This window comes from Staurois parvus, unplaced genomic scaffold (assembly GCF_062004578.1).
Source record: "Staurois parvus isolate SC_StPar_1 unplaced genomic scaffold, SC_StPar_1.0 ptg000192l, whole genome shotgun sequence".
NCBI classification, from domain to species: domain Eukaryota; kingdom Metazoa; phylum Chordata; class Amphibia; order Anura; family Ranidae; genus Staurois; species Staurois parvus.
In genome coordinates, this window is record NW_028317988.1 from 2402832 (window position 1) to 2422842 (window position 20011).

The window sequence follows — 20011 nt, forward strand, 5'->3', positions numbered from 1 at the left end:
ATTTCTGAAGAAGTATATATGGACTTTTTTTTGCCATGTATATGGACATTGCTTTTGACTACGGTTATTGATATTGGATTATTTATTATGGCCCTTATTATTAATAGAAGCACATGGATGTATTCATCATTTGATATCAGCACTATTGAGTGAAGCGCAGTACATGTTTGTAATCTACCACCGATAAATAATATTTCCTAAACTTAGGCAGCTTCAATCCCTCGTTCCTTTTTGCCTTACACAATACCTCATATTTAACCACTTGCCCTCCTGAGGATTTACCCCCCTTAATGACCAGGCCTCTTTTTGCTACTTGGCGCTGCACTAATTCAACTGATAATTGCGCGGTCATGCAATGCTGTACTCAAACAAAATTGACGTCCTTTTTTCACACAAATAGAGCTTTCTTTTGGTGGTATTTAATCACCTGTGCGCTTTTTTTTTTTCACGCTATATACAAAAAAAGGCCAAAAATTTTGAAAAAAAACAATATTTTTTACTTTCAGCTATAAAAAATATATAGTAAACTCAAAGTTGGTTATAAATTTAGGCCAAAATGTATTCTGCTACATGTTTTTGGTAAAAAAAAATCCCAGTAAGTGTATATTGATTGCTTTGTGTGGAAGTTATAGCGTCTACAAACTATGGTATAAATACTGCAATTTACGCCATTTTTTGCTATACAGCGCTGCGCTAGTTTAACGGACAATTGCGCGGTCATGCAATACGGTACATAATGAAATTTACATCCTTTTTTTCCCACAAATTGAGCTTTCTTTCGGTGGTATTTGATCGCCTGTGCGGTTTTTATTTTTTGCGCTATAAAAAAAAGGCTGACAATTTTGAGGAAAAAAAACAATACTTTGGACTTTTTGCTATAAAACATGTCCAGTAAAAAAAAATTTAAAAATCAAATTTAGTCATAAATTTCTGCCAAAATGCATTCTGCGACATGTCTTTGCTAAAAAAAAAACCCAATACGTGTAAATTAATTGGTTTACATGAAAGTTATAGCGTTTACAAATGGCGGGAAAGGTACTGGGATTTTTAGTTTTTTTTTATACTAATAATGGCGGCAATCAGCGACTTATGGCGGCGATCAGTAACTTATGGCGACAATCAGCGACTTATGGCGGGACTGCGGTGGACATTCTGACATTGGGGGGTACTGACTTGGGGTCACTGACATCCCCAGTGACACCAGTACAATGATCAGTGCAAAAAAAAAAACACTGACACTGTACTAATGGCAATGAGGAGGAAGGGGTTAACTTTATTATTCAGGGAAGGGTTATCTGTGTGAGGGGAATGTTTTACTAGGGGGGGGGGTGCTGGATGGGGACAGGCTGATCTGGAGAGAGAAACTCTTCTGTCCCGAACAGTTTGTCCTGGAGCTGTCAGGGAAGTGACAGAAAGCACAGCTACTGCAGCTGTGCTCTCTGTCACTGATTGCCGCTGGGAGATAGCCGGTAGGTCCGGCTGTGACCCGGCAACTGACATCTGCGGCTGTGATCGGCGGGACAGGTAGGGCGGCAGCGTGCCTCGCACGCGCCCCCTACCTGTTTACAAAACACACGTTTTAAAACGTGGTTTTGCCTGCCCGTGCCGCCCTGCTGCCGTATTTATACAGTGGCTGGGTGGCATGTGGTTAATTCTCGGTTTCTTATTTACCCAGATAAACTTAAGTATCATCCTCTTTATTATCTCAAAGAAGGATCCTGGTAAATGTATTGGGAGCATATGAAACTTATACAGAATTTTTGGTACTATCACCATCTTCACCAAATTTATGTGACCTATCCAAGAGGCCCCTCTCCCCGACTCCACCTTTATTTTGTTTATTCATGGAATATAATTAGTCTGGTAAATACCTTTTATAGAAGGAGATAACTTTATTCAAAATAACCTAATTCCTTTTCCCTCCATGTAAATGGTAAATCTTTTTATAAGGTTTGCTTCTCTGTCTTTGAAACATTGATGTTCAGTATCTCTGACTTTGAGGGGTTTATTTTCAGGTTTGATAGCTCTCCACACTGTTCTAATAGTCTCATTAAGTTAGGTAACATTATTCTAGGATTTACGATATAGAATAAGATATTATCTGCATGCGCTGCCACCTTATGTTCTACTTCACCTATCGATATTCCTGTTATATCCACACACTTCCTTACCAGCAAGGGTTCCAGGGATATTACAAATAACAAAGGAGACAGTGGGCATCCCAAGACAGCTATTCTAACACTCTATTTCTCGAACATTCTGATACACATAGGGGTTTATTTACTAAAGCTAAATAGTGCAAAATCAGGCTCACTTCTGCATAGGAACCAACCAGCTTTTAATCTCAGTTTATTCAATTAAGTTTTGGCAATAAAACCTGGAAGCTGATTGGCTTCTATGCAGAAGTGAGACTGATTTTGCACTCTCCAATTACATTAACCACTTCCTGTACATAAACGGCCGGACAGGAGCAGTGCAGGAGCAGGTGGCCATTTATAAATGTCCCCCCACATTTACTGCCTGTGCATGCAGCCTAGGAGCACGGGGGAGGTATCAGCAAACTCACCTGCAGAGCCATCAACCCTGACCTAGAGTAACTCGGCTCACTCATCCTAGGCTGCTGAATGATTGCCAAAAAAAAACTAACTCCCCTAGCTAAACTTGAGGGGCTCCACATCTATAATAACCATATCTGAAATTCACATTCAACCACTTGTCTACCCAGGTACATTTTTAAACATCATGGTAGACAAGTGGTTAAATCAAGCTCCCTGGCTCCTTCAGCTGTGATCTTGAAACCAGTTTTAAGAGTCAGTGAAGTACTTTCCGATAAAAGCGATCGGGGGGGTTCAAAGATCTCCCCACCTGCAGTGATTCCCAGTCTCTCCTGTTCCACTGGGAAGCCTGAGACCATAGGAAACAGCTTCCCTGGTTAAAGTAGGATGAACAGGAGGAACATTTATTGCCAGATCCCTCCATAGACCAAGGACCCTAAAAGTGACGTATTACATCACATCCATCCTTCCAGCCCCATGTCCAATCGCTGGCAAAGTCATGCAGGCTCCACTTCCGCAACATCTCCAAAATACGTTCGTTCCTAACCCCAGACATTACTAAACAACTCATTCACTCCCTTATTATCTCACGACTCGACTACTGCAACTCCCTCCTTACCGGCCTACCTCATCGCAGACTATTCCCGCTTCAGTCTATCCTGAACTCAGCGGCCAGACTCATCCACCTTTCCAACCGCTCCACATCCGCCACCCCCCTCTGCCAATCCCTCCACTGGCTTCTGATTGCCCAACGCATACAATTCAAACTATTAACATTGACGTACAAAGCTATTCATAACGCTGCCCCAAACTACCTCACCGACCTGATATCCAAATACCACCCAACACGTACTCTTCGTTCCTCACAAGACCACCTACTCTCCAGTTCCCTGGTCTCCTCCTCCCATGCCCGACTCCAGGACTTCTCCAGGTCTTCCCCCATCCTCTGGAACTCACTACCCCAATCCATCAGACTGTCACCTACCCTCCTCACCTTTAGGGGCATCCTGAAAACCCATCTCTTCAGGGAAGCCTACCCCGCCCTCACCTAACAGCCGATCTCCTCCACTCCTCCTACCACTCCATCCTCCACAGCTATTTCCTCCTGTACCACTATCTCCTCCCTCCTAGATTGTAAGCTCCAAGGAGCAGGGCCCTCGAACCCCTCGTGTATTGTATTGTTACTGTACTGTCTCCCACTATAATGTACAGCGCTGAGCAAACTTTTTGGTGCTATGTATATTAATATTATTATTATTATTATACAGTATTTATATAGCGCCAAAGGGTTTGCTCAGCGCTGTACAGTAGCAAGGGGGACATAACATGAGACAAGACAGTAACAGTACAATACACGAGGGGTTCGAGGGCCCTGCTTTTTCGAGTTTACAATCTAGGAGGGAGGGGAAGGTGGTACAGGAGGATATGGCTGTGGGGGAGGGAGTGGTGGGAGGAGTGGAGGTGGTTAGCTGCTAGGTGAGGTTGGGTGTTAGGTGAGGTTGGGGTAGGCTTCCCTGAAGAGGAGGGTTTTAATAATAATAATCTATGGGTCACAGCTGTCATTCCTTGCCTAGTGTAGCTGAGGATGTAGCTATTCAAACACAGTCTGTGTATGAATAACTGCACTGGAGAGCAGGGGAGACATTGGGGTTTATTAGATCCCCAATGTGTCTGTAAAAAGTACCTGTCACCTGTCAATGCTATCATAAAGGGGGTTGTTAGCCCCTTCTGATAGCAATAAAATAAAAATAAAAAAAAAGTTTAAAAAGTGTAAAAATAAATAAATAAAAATAATAATAAAAAAGTAAGCACCCCGTCACCCCCGCACACACCCCATATCTATAACTGGATGGACTTTTGTTTTTTTTCAGCCAGACTAACTATGTAACTATATAAAAATTGCAGTGCAGGGTGAGCACATGTATGTAAAGTGAAATGTATGTAGAGTGAAAGCAGTAAATATATTGTAAAGCGTTACGCAAACTGTTGGCGCTACAGTATATAAATTCTCTATAATAATAATAATATTTCTAGGGCCATAATTCACAACTGGTTCTAGAGGCTTAAGGTTTTTTAACTTTGTGCATTGTATGCATGAAGTTAAAAAACAGTCTGTGTGTAGTAGCCCCCCCTGCAATTTACCTGAGCCCCATCCCGATCCAGCAATGTCCATGAGAGCCTTGGTTCTCTGGGGGCTCTCACTCCCGACTGGCTGAGGCAGCAGTGGCAGCCATTGGCTCCCTCTGCTGTCAATCACAGCCAGTGAGGAGGAGGTGGGGCCAAGCCGCGCGTCTCCATGTGTGAATGGACACATAGAGCCGCGGATAGGGAGTGAGCCTGCTTGGGTGTCCCCATAGCAAGCTGCTTGCTATGGGGGCACCAGACAGGAGGGAGGGGCCAGGAGAGCCAGCGGGGGACCTGAGAAGAGGAGGATCCGGGTTGCTCTGTGCAAAACCATTACACAGAGCAGATAAGTATAGACATGTTTGTAATTTAAAAAAGAAAAAAACAAGAAAAAAAAGACTTTAGTATCACTTTATCTGTAAACTGACAACCTGTGAAGGCGATGGAGAATTTCGGCTACCATAGTTTTTGCAATTCCACAAACGTTCCTACTTTTAAAACTTGACGTGTTTGGTATCTATTTACTCAACACAACCCCTTACCAACCATTGGGTATATTATTGCGGGGGAGGGGGGTTGCAGTAAAATTCATATTAGTGTGTCTTTTCCTGGAAATATGTGGTAAATAAGTGTGCAAATGTTGTGTGACATAAAAAAAAGCGCAACTACCGTTATTTTATTATCTAGGGTCTCTGCTTTCAGAGAATACATACAGAACCTCAGGGGGGTGACAGTAGATTCTAGCAGAAAATGCTGATATTACCGGATGTGCAAAATGGAATCAGTCCCCAGCTGGGCAAGTGGTTTACCATCCCCCACACCATAGAAAACGTGAGACTCTCTGTCAGCTTCCTCTGTTATATCTCCAGCCTCAGCCCAGCCCCCTCCATCACCCATCACATCTCTGTACAGTGGCAGCAAACTTCTAGGACTACACTTCCCAGCATGCTGTGCGCCGGGTCCGCTGTGTTGGGTCAGCTGCGCACGCATCCCTGGTGCAGGCAGAGCCCGGAGCGGAGCACATCCTCCAGACATCCCGGATCCGGTACCCGGTGCAATGATCAGGGCGGAACTCTCCAGATCATACCAAGAGGTAACGGAAGAGGGGGATGGGGATGACACATGGGGGCGGGGCGACATCCCATAATACTCTCTGCGTGTCTGAATCAATTATTCAGTGTTGTCCCCGGAGTCACATGACATTGTCAGATCCCTGAATGCAGAGAGGAGGTCGCCGACCACAGAGTGTGACGTCATCGGTGTAACAACTTTGTATCACTGATATAGAACATTGTATCTCTGATATAGAACATTGTATCTCTGATATAGAACGTTGTATCTCTGATATAGAACGTTGTATCACTGATATAGAACATTGTATCTCTGATATACAGTCATGGCCGAAATTGTTGGCACCCTTGATATTTTTCCTGAAAATCAAGTATTTCACACAAAAAAGGTATTGCATTAACACATGTTTTGCTATACACATGTTTATTCCCTTTGTATGTATTGGAACAAATATAAAACAGAGGCAGAAAAGCAAATATGACATAATGTCACACAAAACCCCAAAAATGGGCTGGACAAAAGTATTGGCACCCTTAACTTAATATTTGGTTGCACACCCTTTGGAAAACATAACTGAAATCAGTCGCTTCCTATAACCATCAATAAGCTTCTGACACCTCTCACCCGGAATTTTGGACCACTCTTCCTTTGCAAACAGCTCCAGGTCTCTCTTATTGGAAGGACACCTTTTCCCAACAGCAATTTTAAGATCTCTCCACAGGTGTTCAATGGGATTTAGATCTGGGCTCATTGCTGGCCACTTCAGAACTCTCCAGCGCTTCTTTGCCATCCATTTCTGAGTGCTTTTTGACGTATGTTTGGGGTCATTGTCCTGCTGGAAGACCCAGGATCTTGGACGCAAACCCAGCTTTCTGACACTGGGCCCTACAGTGCGACCCAAAATCCTTTGGTAATCCTCAGATTTCATGATGCCTTGCACACAGTCAAGGCACCCAGTGCCAGAGGCAGCAAAACAACCCCAAAACATCATTGAACCTCCACCATATTTTACCGTAGGTACTGTGTTTTGTTCTTTGTAGGCCTCATTCCGTTTTCGGTAAACAGTAGAATGATGTGCTTTACCGAAAAGCTCTATCTTGGTCTCATCTGTCCACAAGACGTTTTCCCAGAAGGCTTTTGGCTTACTCAAGTACATTTTGGCAAACTGTAGTCTTGCTTTTTTATGTCTCTGTGTCAGCAGTGGGGTCCTCCTGGGTCTCCTGCCATAGCGTTTCATTTCATTTAAATGTCGACGGATAGTTCGCGCTGACACTGATGCTCCCTGAGCCTGCAGGACAGCTTGAATGTCTTTGGAACATGTTTGGGGCTGCTTATCCACCATCCGGACTATTCTGCGTTGCAATCTTTCATCAATTTTCCTCATCCGTCCACGACCAGGGAGATTAGCTACAGTGCCATGGGTTGCAAACTTCTTGATAATGTTGCGCACTGTGGACAAAGGCAAATCTAGTTCTCTGGAGATGGACTTGTAACCTTGAGATTGTTGATATTTTGCCACAATTTTGGTTCTCAGGTCCTCAGACAGTTCTCGTCTCCTCTTTCTGTTGTCCATGCTTAGTGTGGCACAGACAGACACACAATGCAAAGGTTAAGTGAACGTCTCTCCTTTTTATCTGCTTTCAGGTGTGATTTCTATATTGCCCACACCTGTTACTTGCCCCAGGTGAGTTTACAGGAGCATCACATGCTTGTAACATTCTTATTTATCCGCAGTTGTGAAAGGGTGCCAATACTTTTGTCCAGCCCATTTTTGGAGGTTTGTGTGACATTATGTCGAATTTGCTTTCTTTCCTCCCTTTTTTTGTTTTGTCCCAATACACACAAAGGGAATAAACATGTGTATAGCAAAACATGTGTTAATGCAATACGTTTCGTGAGAAATACATGATTTCCTGGAGAAATATCAAGGGTGCCAACAATTTCGGCCATGACTGTAGAACATTGTATCTCTGACATAGAACGTTGTATCTCTGACATAGAACATTGTATCTCTGACATAGAACGTTGTATCTCTGATATAGAACATTGTATCACTGATATAGAACATTGTATCACTGATATAGAACATTGTATCTCTGATATAGAATGTTGTATCACTGATATAGAACATTGTATCTCTGATATAGAAACGTTGTGTCTCTGACATAGAATGTTGTATCACTGATATAGAACATTGTATCTCTGATATAGAACTTTGTATCACTGATATAGAACATTGTATCTCTGATATAGAACTTTGTATCACTGATATAGAACATTGTATCACTGACATAGAACGTTGTATCACTGATATAGAACATTGTATCACTGATATAGAATGTTGTATCTCTGATATAGAAACATTGTATCTCTGATATAGAACGTTGTGTCTCTGATATAGAACATTGTATCTCTGATATAGAACGTTGTGTCTCTGATATAGAACATTGTGTCTCTGATATAGAACGTTGTATCTCTGATATAGAAACATTGTATCTCTGATATAGAACGTTGTGTCTCTGATATAGAACGTTGTGTCTCTGATATAGAACATTGTATCACTGATATAGAACATTGTATCACTGATATAGAACATTGTATCTCTGATATAGAATGTTGTATCACTGATATAGAACATTGTATCTCTGATATAGAACATTGTATCTCTGATATAGAAACGTTGTGTCTCTGATATAGAACATTGTATCACTGATATAGAACATTGTATCTCTGATATAGAAACGTTGTGTCTCTGACATAGAATGTTGTATCACTGATATAGAACATTGTATCTCTGATATAGAACTTTGTATCACTGATATAGAACATTGTATCTCTGATATAGAACTTTGTATCACTGATATAGAACATTGTATCACTGACATAGAACGTTGTATCACTGATATAGAAACATTGTATCTCTGATATAGAACGTTGTGTCTCTGATATAGAACATTGTGTCTCTGATATAGAACGTTGTGTCTCTGATATAGAATGTTGTGTCTCTGATATAGAACATTGTGTCTCTGATATAGAACGTTGTATCTCTGATATAGAAACATTGTATCTCTGATATAGAACGTTGTGTCTCTGATATAGAACATTGTGTCTCTGATATAGAACGTTGTGTCTCTGATATAGAAAATGTATCTTGATAAATAGGAATTCCTTTCTTTTTTTTTTTTTGGCATTTTGTCTGGATTTACGCTTTTGGTTTTTGTTTGATGAATTTTTTTAATCGATAAAAGTGCATCAAAATGTATGGCAAGTACGGTTGCCATCTCATCCCTTTATAACCGAACACATATTAATGACACAGGTTCTGTGGCTGATTAAGGTGCTAAATAAACTCTCTGAGTGCCTTATCTGCATTAACTTAGCCTCAGAACCTGTGTCATTAATATGGGTTTAAAGGGGTGAGGTGGCAACCCTAAAAATGCTAAACGCTACTAAAATGCTCCTAACAGCGTTTTCTAGCTTTTTTTTTGTTCCTCTAATAAAATGCTAATGCTCCTAAATATGCTCCTAAACGCTATTAAAAAAATGCTCTTCCCAGCATTTTTTATCCTGTGTTTTTTGAGCTTAACAAAACTGCTAGTGTGCATGGAGCCTTAAAGGATAAGTTCACCTCTGGAACATGTTACCGGTTTTCCTGTAGCTGCAGTCACCGTCCCATCCGCCACCCCTGTCCCTCTGGCAGATAATACGGGGGGAAGTTTCCCTGTTCTATCTGTCAGATATGGAAACAGTGCGGCCGTGCGGGGCTCCATCCACATGGCCGCATCACTCATTCACAGTATTCTGTGAATGAGTGCCTACAAGTCCCGGCAGCCTGTGGGGTTTGTAGTTCTGGACCGCCGTGGTAGTTCATTGAAGCTTCCTGTCAGTATATCTGTTTGGCCGTACATCCTGCTATAGTTAGCAGATATTCTGACAGGTCTGCAGGAGAACTGCATGGCATCAGCGATCTACTGATCACTGGTGCAAAGTTTTCCAGGCTCCTTTGGACAAAAATAATAAATGCACATTTTTTTTATCTGCATTTATTATTTTTGTCCAAAAAGTGAACTTATACTTTAACCTTTTTCGCTGCCAGAAACGTTTCTCTGGGTTTTTTTGCACACGTGCTTAAAAAAAATATTTCTGTCCTGAAGATTCCATAAAACTCCCAAAACATGATATATTTTCTATAAGCGGATACCCTGGAGAATAAAATGGTGGTAGTTTAAATTTTTTATGTCGTCCAATATTAGCACAACGGTTTAGGAAACACAAAATATAAGCAAAAAAATACACAAAATTCAATTTTAGGACACACAAAGAAAACAATCACCCTTTTCTTAATAAAATATAAAAGATTATTGTAAGCCAAGTAAATAGATACCCAACATGCCAAACTTTAAATATGTATACACCTGTGAAACGGCAACAAACTGTGGTACAAAAAGTGATGCATTTTTGGTGACTGGTTATCTTCAGTGAGACATTAGGGATCTAAAAGACCCCTAATGTCTCACCAGTTTTGCCATAGGTCAGTAGTTTTGGAGGGTTTTGCACATACTTACCCTGAAGCCATCGCTGTAGTTTCTATGGTAATAAAGGGGTTAAAGGGTAAGTTCAACATTTTATGAAAAACAAAAAGGTCAACTAACGCCACATACCGCAGCCACCCCTCCGGACTCTGCTGCACATAGCAGTCATGATGCCCCATGTTGCTGGTGTGGTGGTCCATACACTCCAGTACGCAGCCATATAGCAATGGCAAATGCTCAGTGGTCAGTGCTACCATGTGACCAGGGGCGGACTGACAACTCATGGGGCCCCCGGGCAATAGGGGATCATGGGGCCCCTGTGTCCTTGCCCAAACTCAAAAAAGCCTATGAAAAAGGTACCAGGGGCATCTCATGGGGCCCCCTACTGACGCCGGGCCCTCGGGCAGTGCCCGAATTTCCAACTGGTCAGTCCTCAACTGCATGTGACCGTGCTGATCAGTGGGAATTGCTTCTGGATAGTTTCCTAAAAGAAGAGGCATACAAACAAATGCATGTAATTCTGGATCAGCGGATCACATAAGGACAACAATAGATTTGCTGGCTATGTAAGTATGTTTATTAAAAATTTATAACTCTGCCCCAAATTACATCACCGATCTTGTCTCTAAATATCACCCAAACCGTCCTCTCCGCTCCTCACAAGACCTCCTACTCTCTAGCTCCCTTGTCTCCTCCTCCCATGCTCGTCTCCAGGACTTCTCCAGAGCTTCTCCCCATCCTCTGGAACACTCTACCCCAATTTATCAGACTATCGCCTACTCTGCTCACTTTTAGGCGATCTCTGAACACCTCTCTTCAGGGAAGCCTATCCTTCCCTCAGCTAATACTGGAATCTTCTACTCTTCCAACCAGTCCATCCCCCACAGTTACTACCTTTTGTACCATTAGCCCCTCCCTATTAGATTGTAAGCTCCAAGGAGCAGGACCCTCCTATCCCTCTTGTATTGAACTGTATTGTTGCTGTATTGTCTCCTGTTATATTGTAAAGCGCTGAGCAAACTGTTGGCGCTATATAAATCCTGTATAATAATAATCGCGTCAATACCAGGCACTTTCACCCCCTTCCTTTTCAGCTTTCAGCAATGTCACATTTTGAATGACAATTGCGCAGTCATGCAACATTGTACCCAAACTAAATTTTTAAAATTTTCTTCACACAGCTAGAGCTTTCTGTTGGTGGTATTTAATCACCACTGTTTTTTTTTATTTTTTGCTTAATAAATGAACATAAAAAATTCGGGAAAAAAAACATGTTTTTCTTTGTTTCCGTTGTAAAATTTTGCAAATAAATAATTGTTCTTCATAAATTTATGCCATGATGTATTCTGCTACATTTCTTTGGTGAAAATAACCCAAATCAGTGTTTGTTATTTAGTCTGTAGGAAAGTTATAGAGTTCACAAACTATGGGATATATCTAAAAATCGATCCATCCTGATGTATTGATGGCCGATCTAATTTCATGAGGTCCAAAAATGTCAGGGACACTACAGATATCCCTCAAGTGACCCCTTTTTGGAAAGTAGACACACTGAGGTATTTAGTAAGATGCATGGCAAGTTTTTTGAAGTTGTAATTTTTGTCATAATTTTTTGGAAAATGAAGAAATTTAGAAAAAATTTCACAATTTTTTAAATTTGTTTTACTTTTTTACACACTGTCAGAAGTGCAGTACAGCGTCATCATATAACTGGTGTGGCAGTGATCAGGGACACTGAGTGGTGACAGTACAGAAAAAACAATTTATAATTTGTTCAAATGTTTTATATATTTTTGTTTATTTTTATTACTTTTTTTGTTTTTTAACGTTTTTTTTTTTAAACACACTGTTACCAGAGTAGTATAATGTTACCATAGTAGCATTTTACAACTCTGGGGAAGTAATCAGGTTTTTTTTGTTTTTTTACACATTGTGATTGCTTATAGCAAAGACTTTCATTGCTATAAGCAAGCATTTACCTGAATGAAATTGATTCATTCGGGGTTTTTTTGTTGTGCTTAGCTGTAATTGGTCACAACTAATCACATGACACAGATGGACTGTGATTGGCACAGACATGTCACAGCTGGCATGAAAGGAAGTCATCCATTGTTTACAACTGTCATGTGACCTGCTGTGACTGGTCACAGCGGTTACATGGTACTGGCAATGGGCACAACCTTTGACAGATCTCACCGCAGCATGACTCCACGAGCGCACACAAGGTCTGATTCAGGACGATGCCATACGACTCCCACCTGGATCCATTAAAGTCCTGCCTGGCCATCATTTTGCTATTGGCTGGGCAGAAACTGCTTAAAGTGGTTGAAAAACCCTTACGTATACCCAGTGAAGTGACTGGCTTCAGATGATACACAGAGACAAACTAAATCCTCCTACATAAGTTGTACCTGTTTATCTGCAGGATTCTCTACATCCTTTCAAAGTGCTGAATATTAAAGCTTGTCTGAGGGTTCAGAAAAAAGGGGGCGGAGAACTGAAATAACACACTACAAAGCTCAGTGAGGAGAGCTGAGACCTGATTGGAGAGAAGGGACACCCCGCCTTCACACAGCGCACAGGAACAGAGCTGAGGCTGTCAATCTGCTGGAGGTCCCTCCCCTGTCACCATTTTTCTCTTGGTGTCAGGAAAACTTGTCAAATGTGATACATGATGATAGCAGAGGAACGATGCCACAAACAGAAATGACACTTAATGCTCTTAATTGAGACAAGTACACACTATAGAGGGATATGCTTTGTTCATATGTCATGTCTGAGGTTTCCACTTTAAGGATAACACCAGAGGAAAAGATAGAAAGGGATCTAAAAAAAACACACACACTTGAGGGTGACAGTCCTCTTCAAGAAAAAGTTATTAAAAATTAGGAAAAATATAAGAATATTTTGCATGTGATTTCAGCAGCCCCAGATCTGTCACTCAAGTGACACCCTATAGCAGGGCTTGAAATTTCCACTTGCCTGCTCGCCAATGGCGAGTGGAAATTATGGTGGCGAGTGTGTCCCCCAGGGCCGCCTTGCTGAGCAGGCTCGGAGCTCAGGCCGGATCTGTCATTGGCACTGAGAGCCGTCAGACTGCTCAATAGCTGAGCGCAATGAAAGCAGAGGAAGGAGTGTGTACTGTGCTCTCTGCCTCCCTCTAGAGTGCAGTACCCAGCTCTGTGAGTGAACAACGAAGTACTGCAACTTTTTTTTGGTGGGGGTGTGTCTGTGTATGCATGTACAATTGTACATGTGTCTGTGTGTGTATGTACATGTGTCTGTGTGTACATGTGTCTGTGTATGTATGTACGTGTCTGTGCGTGTGTATTTCTGTGTATGTACATGTATCTATGTGTATGCGTGTCTGTACGTGCCTGTGTATGTATACATGTGTGTGTGTGTACATGTGTCTCTGTGCGTGTGTGTACATGTTTCTGTGTGTGTGTGTGTATGTACATGTCTGTGTGTGTGTACAGGTGTCTCTGTTTGTGTGTGTTTGTTGGTGGCGAGTAACTCTAAGGCCTGGCTAGTAGCTCAGGACTTGAAATTTTAAGCCCTGCCCTATAGTATTCTCTGTCGCTCCTTTTCTGGCAGCTGTAGGGAGGGGTTTAGGAGCTGGGCCAGCACAGATAGTACTTAGACACTCCCATAAGAAGAGAGGCCTATGACATCTATATAGGAACGGGGCGGTGCTAGTGAATTGTTTCTTCCTGAAGTCAAATTTGTGTGCAAGTGAATAAAATAGTGCTGTAAGAAAATGTACAATCTTGTCAGTATTTTCTCTATATAAACTGGTAGAAGAAATCTCTCAGCTCTGGTCCACACCAATGTGACTTTACCATCCAACTCTTCTGTGCAACTTGCTTGCGATTTGCTACCACTTCAGGTGACTACAATCACACAGCTCAATGCAAGTCGCAAGCATGTCACACACAATTAGTGCGGGGACCTTTAAATTAGAACGGGGCCATAGACATACATTAGATGTGACTTCAAAGTGGCAGATTGCATGACAAGTGGCATTGGTGTGGACCAGGGCTGTACCATATGATCTGTGAAATGTGTTTGTGTGTTAGAACTCCTGACGGCTTCAGAAGCTGGGAAGGTTGTTCAATCATTTATATTTAGAGACTGAGATTCGAGATGATAGAAATGTAAATTGTGATTGGTCACATTTGTGGCGTGTGACCGTACAATGACTAATGATTAGATAATTTCTTTATCTGGCTGTTTTCTCGCTTTACTTTCTGTTGATCTTGGATCATGTGACCTCCTGGCTGTACAGCGACACCTCTGCTGGACCGTTAATATGTCATATATTTATACTCCGTGCGGTTTTTGTCAGGCGTTTTTTGTTTTCTTTTCTCAGGTTCAAGTTAGGACGTAAATAGCAAAATCTTCTCACATGCATTCACTCTACACGTGATCACAAAAGTCAGCGTTGTTTTCCAATGAAAGAGAACCAGTTACCATTAGGTATTTGCAAGGATCTGATTATTCACATGTAACGCCATAAACGTACAGGCTTACCTAGGAGAGACTAATATTTGTTTCTTTCTTTATAATAGCTTAGTCTGTGTTGGAACACAATTAAGTCAGCCCGAGTGCTTCTCAGCCATTCAGGAGAAGCCTTGTACTTTTATCAGTGAATACAAGGCTTCCTCTGACTAGCCGAGGTGGAGATTGTGATGTGGTTTGCCAGTATCTCCACCTCAGCCTTACAGTATATTCAATGATAAAATAAAGACAAAAGTATAAAAATTACCATTCAACAATCAATAAAATGACCCAACGCATTTTATTTATTCCAGGTACTTATATAGCACCGTCAGTTTATGCAGCGCTGTACATTTGTATTGTACATTCACATCAGTCCCTAACCCTCAAGGGGCGTACAATCTGAGGTCCCTAACTCACATTCATGCATACACATACTAGGGCCAATATAGACAGGAGCCGAATAACCTACCAGCATGTCTTTAGAATGTGGGAGGAAACTGGAGTACCCGGAGGTAACCCACGCAGGCACAGGGAGAACATGCAAACTCCAGGCAGGTGGTGCCGTGGTTGGGATTCGAACCAATGACCCCAGTGCTGCCAGGCGGAAGTGCTAACCATTTAGCCACTTTGCTGCCCATTTTGTCGGAGATGACGTCATCGGGGGACTGGCCTGAAGATCACTCTAAGCTCCTAAACGAGACAAGTCCCTCGATGACATCATCTCAAAAATGTGTTGGGCGTGGCTTCTGATGTGACATCATCAAGCACACCCACCAGCTGGAGTCCAGTGGTGTCCATACAGCCTCCTACATCTTTACTGTGTTCCTGGTGGTTTTATTTGTTTTATTATTGTGCATTGCACTATTGGAATTTTTTTAATAAAGTGAATTCTTTATGATTTTTTTCCACTGCTTTTTCTTCCACTGGTTGCCCTTCACTATTGCAGAGGTAACTCATGCGGGATGGTTGGAGTGAGCTGGGAAGTCCGTATGTGGAGGATTATCTATGCACTTTTGAATGTTTATAATCTAATGGTCCTAGCTTTTATATCTGTGATTGGTGGTGGCAGCACTTCACTGGAGAGTGGACCATTTCTAGACAAGAACACTACATTTTGAAGGACTTGTCTTCTTTGCATCATAGTAGGAAGTATACAGTATGTGCTGGACTATTCTTATGCACACTTTTAAATGTATTTATCATAGTGTATCTACTATATACAAGGGCGGACTGACCATTTGGGAACTTGGGCACTGCCCGAGGGCCCGGGGTCAGTAGGGGGCCCCATGAGATGCCCCTGGTACCTTTTTCATAGGCTTTTTTGAGTTTGGGCAAGGACACAGGGGCCCCATGATCCCCTATTGCCCGGGGGCCCCATGAGTTGTCAGTCCGCCCCTGACTATATATTGGTTTATGAAATACAACCTTGAGGAATTTATATGTATTTTTGCACATTCCCTCTTTATTTATTGCATTGCACGTTATTGATTGATGAATGGTAATGTTTAGCACTGCTTTGATGACTTTAGTATGATGCAATGCACTCAGCGGCTAAATCACTTAGTAAGGGAAATAGTTTGTTTGGGCCAGCTTGGCCATATTTTGGCTCCTTGTGTACAGGGACATCTAGGTGCAATGCATCCCTCCCTCGGTTTTAGTGTGCCTGGGAGGGACAGGGGCAGTATCCAGCCCCACTGCAGGCAGCCAGGCAAAGGCAGGCCATAGACGGGCTATTTATCGGCCGAATTTTCGGCTGATAATCGAAAAATCGGTCTGCCCCGTTACCGATGCTGCCACCCATGTCCACGAAAAACGGCCGTTGTTCGCCGATTTTCCAGCATGACCGATAAAAATAAATGAGGAGATCTGCGAAAAACAGCCAACGGGCTGGCCCACTAACGGCGTGATTATCGGACGATTTTTCATGCGGATTAAAATTTGGCCGATAAACGACCCGTCTATGGCCTGCAAAAGTCTTTGGTAAGCCACAGCTATCTGTGTATTCAGAGACAAAGGTCTGGGTGATCTTTTCAAACTCTTCATTTGAAATTCCAACATATATGCATGCTTTTGGATGGTAAGCACAGCATTTGACATTAAAAGGCTGCCTGTGATCTGCGTTGACTACAATTCGAAAGCGCCTCAATAGGACACGCCGCATCCAAAGAAACGCAGGGCAAAACAAAGCCGTCTCTGAACTGCCATGTGTACTGCTCACTTAAAGTATATTTTGCTGACTTACCTTTGACGGGGGTTCCAATCACATGTCAGACTCAGGAAGATGACACTCTTCGACTCTAGCCCCTTGTGAATTGAGCCAAGTGAGTCTTTTTAATCTATTCATACCAGCAGTACTTTCCTTCCCTTATCCGTTGTGGTAAAAAGTTTGGCAAGAAAACTGGATTGGTTATACGGATATTTTCATAGAAGCTGAGAAAAATTTTCAGCTCCAGTTAGGTAAAACAAGATGGGACTGAATTGTTCTCAGCCACTTTTTAAAGTGTATGTGGACCCAAAAGCAAACGTATAATACATTGTAGCCTACCAGTTCTTAGATAAGTTGGCTGCATTTGTTTTCTGTTTCTGATCTTTTGTTTCCTTTATTTTCGCCCAGTAATCCTGAAAAGAACACATTTCCTGTCCTTGGATGGCTACGCTCACTCACTCCACTGTATCTCTGTGGGGGGACATGGTTGTCACCCAGGGTGGATTTTAAACACGTCTGCCTTTGTTCATCTCTATTACATTGGGGATGGGGAGATTAGTTTTTACAAAGGAATTTAACTCGTCTAGTTCAGATTACAGGAAGTGACAAGCACTGAATGTTTTGTCAGGATCAACAGGTATTTTCTGTTTTTTTTATTCTTAGACTGAATAAAGAAAACTAATGCAACCACTACATCTAAGGAAACAGATAAACTGCAATATATTATATTTTTGTTGGATTTAGTTATCTGTTAAATTAAAACAAATAAATTGTCTAAATTTCCTGACAGACATCCGGTGACTTGCACCTTATCCAACCACAAAAGGATTTTTCATATGCAACCTCTCTCTAGAAACATGCACATTAGGGGACACTTTTACTTCAAGAAATACAAAGGTTGTACTGCTGACCTCCTTCTAAAAATGCTAGTTGCTTGACTGTCTGTGGCTGCAGTATTTGCATGGATGCTGACCTGAAACAAGTATGCAAATTAATTAAAGTGGAGCTCCAGTCAAAATCTAAAAAAATAAAAGTCAGCACTACAATAACTGCAGCTGCTGACTTTGAAAAAACAGACACTCGCCTGTCTGTTGGTCCAGCGGTGTCCTCACCGCATCCAGTTTCACCAGCCGTCCTCTCTCTTTGGCGCCGGCATCTTAAGTGTGGGCACCCGGCTGTGACAGCTTGTGGCTTCACAGCCGGGTGCCCACTGCACATGTGCGAGAAGCCCTGTGCCTTGTGAATGGCCCTGTAGTCTTCTGGGACCTGTCACGTGTCCCAGAAGACTATGGGGAGAGAGGACAATTTCCACTTCCAATTGTCTAGAGGAAGTGGGAGTGGGTACCTGTCAAAATTGAGTACTCGTCCCCCCCTCACTCCCCAAGGGTGCCAATCCTTAATGGGGAGCTGAGGACGAGGCCTTAAAGCAGAACTTCTCTTTTTTGGGTGGAGCTTTGCTTTAGGTCAAGGTGAAGCCAGAGTCCCTAATCTATAAACATATTTCGATGTATTGGATTAGTTTAACTAGTAATTTTAGAGATGGAGATCAGTAATAGCAGCCTCCATATATCTCAGCATAGGTTTACTTTAGAGCCCATTCTCCCTGCGTCATGCGATGTTGCACAAGCTCAGTAGGGAGCTGTCTGTCATGCAACAGGAAATCACAGCCAGCTCCCAAATTCAAGATGGCCTCCCAGGGCCCTCAGAAGTGAGAAAAATAGGCTGCAGGATAACATCACCAGAATCTATACACTGGTAAGTACCTGATTTTTAAAAGTCAATAGCTACAGTATTTGTATTTACTGACTTTTAATTTGTAAAAATCTTAGTGAAGTTCCTCCTTTATTTGTTGCTGGGCATTATAGACGCATCTGAACACAGGTTATGCCACATGTTGGCCTGTTTATGTTAGGGCACCAATGCACCACAATGGACAAAAATGCATGTGACCCCTTTCTAGCAATCCTGCACCACAACAAACGCTGTGTACATTGTGATGCATTGCTGTGTGTCAAGCATTATTCTTTACTGTACAGTACATTATAGTACCATTCACAATGAAGGGCACTGCAACAGATCGCACATAGGGCTGGTGCGTTGCCATGCATTGTGAATAGGCCCACAGAAGACCACCTGCTACATTGGATACACTGGATAAAACAATATTGATTGGATGGAAAGTCCAACTCGTGATCAATTCTTGTCCTGGGAAGGATCAGCGAGAACATGTCTGGGAAGGTCAAGTATACATATGATCATTTCTAGAACTGAGGACCATCCTGTTCTTCTGGAATTGGAGCCCTCAAGGCTCTCATAAGTTTCTGTTATTTTGTTGCACTATGCTAAATCAGTGATTTGCGTTCCATGGGTGAAAAATTCTCTTGCTGACTTCCTGGTCAACCAGTCCTTAAGGTTTGACTTTATTGGGCTAACTCTGGACACTTCAAAGACACCTTGGTATCCAATAGGAAATCTCCTGATCCATCTCTCAGATGAGGATTCTGGTAGATTGGACAGATGCCTTGATAAGTCCCTGGACCCAGTACTTGTATATGTACACAACCTCTTTCTCCTTTAGAGGATCAATAAAAATTAAATTATCCCTGGCAGCCCTCTGTATGTTCATCATGACCACAACCCTTAATCAGTGAGGAGCAAGCCCACCTAAACGGCTGGATGCCAGCGATGCCTTCTTTTACATTGCAGTGGATGTGCAAGCTGTCCTACTTTAGACCTTCTCCATTCAGGATTTTACTCTCCTCTAAGCCCAACTCTAGACAAAACTTTTTTTTCTTTCTCCTGTGGTGTCACAGGGATAAAATGTAAAGGAAATCTCCCCAATGAGGTCATAGGCAACTGCTGAAGGCTGGCATATGTTTGAGCCTTTTCCCACTCTTCCTGAAATGTGACAATTGATATAGTGATAAAGGGATCAGGCTGTTTTGGTAATTGAGGGGAAGGAATAGAACCTCAACTTCTGTTGTGGTTTCCCCACTGAAAAACTCTGCTCAGTTCCTGTT

General features: G+C 42.2%; 1 protein-coding gene across 1 annotated transcript in view; it reads left to right on the forward strand.

Moving 5' to 3' along the window:
- The first annotated feature begins 5658 nt into the window (after window positions 1-5658).
- Window positions 5659-20011, forward strand: part of PACC1 (proton activated chloride channel 1) — a 47540-nt gene continuing 33187 nt past the window's right edge. The window contains exon 1 of the mRNA XM_089677793.1: window positions 5659-5772. Within this exon, the coding sequence (XP_089533919.1) occupies window positions 5737-5772 (36 nt within the window). The 5' untranslated portion in view covers window positions 5659-5736. The remainder of the gene's footprint in view (window positions 5773-20011) is intronic.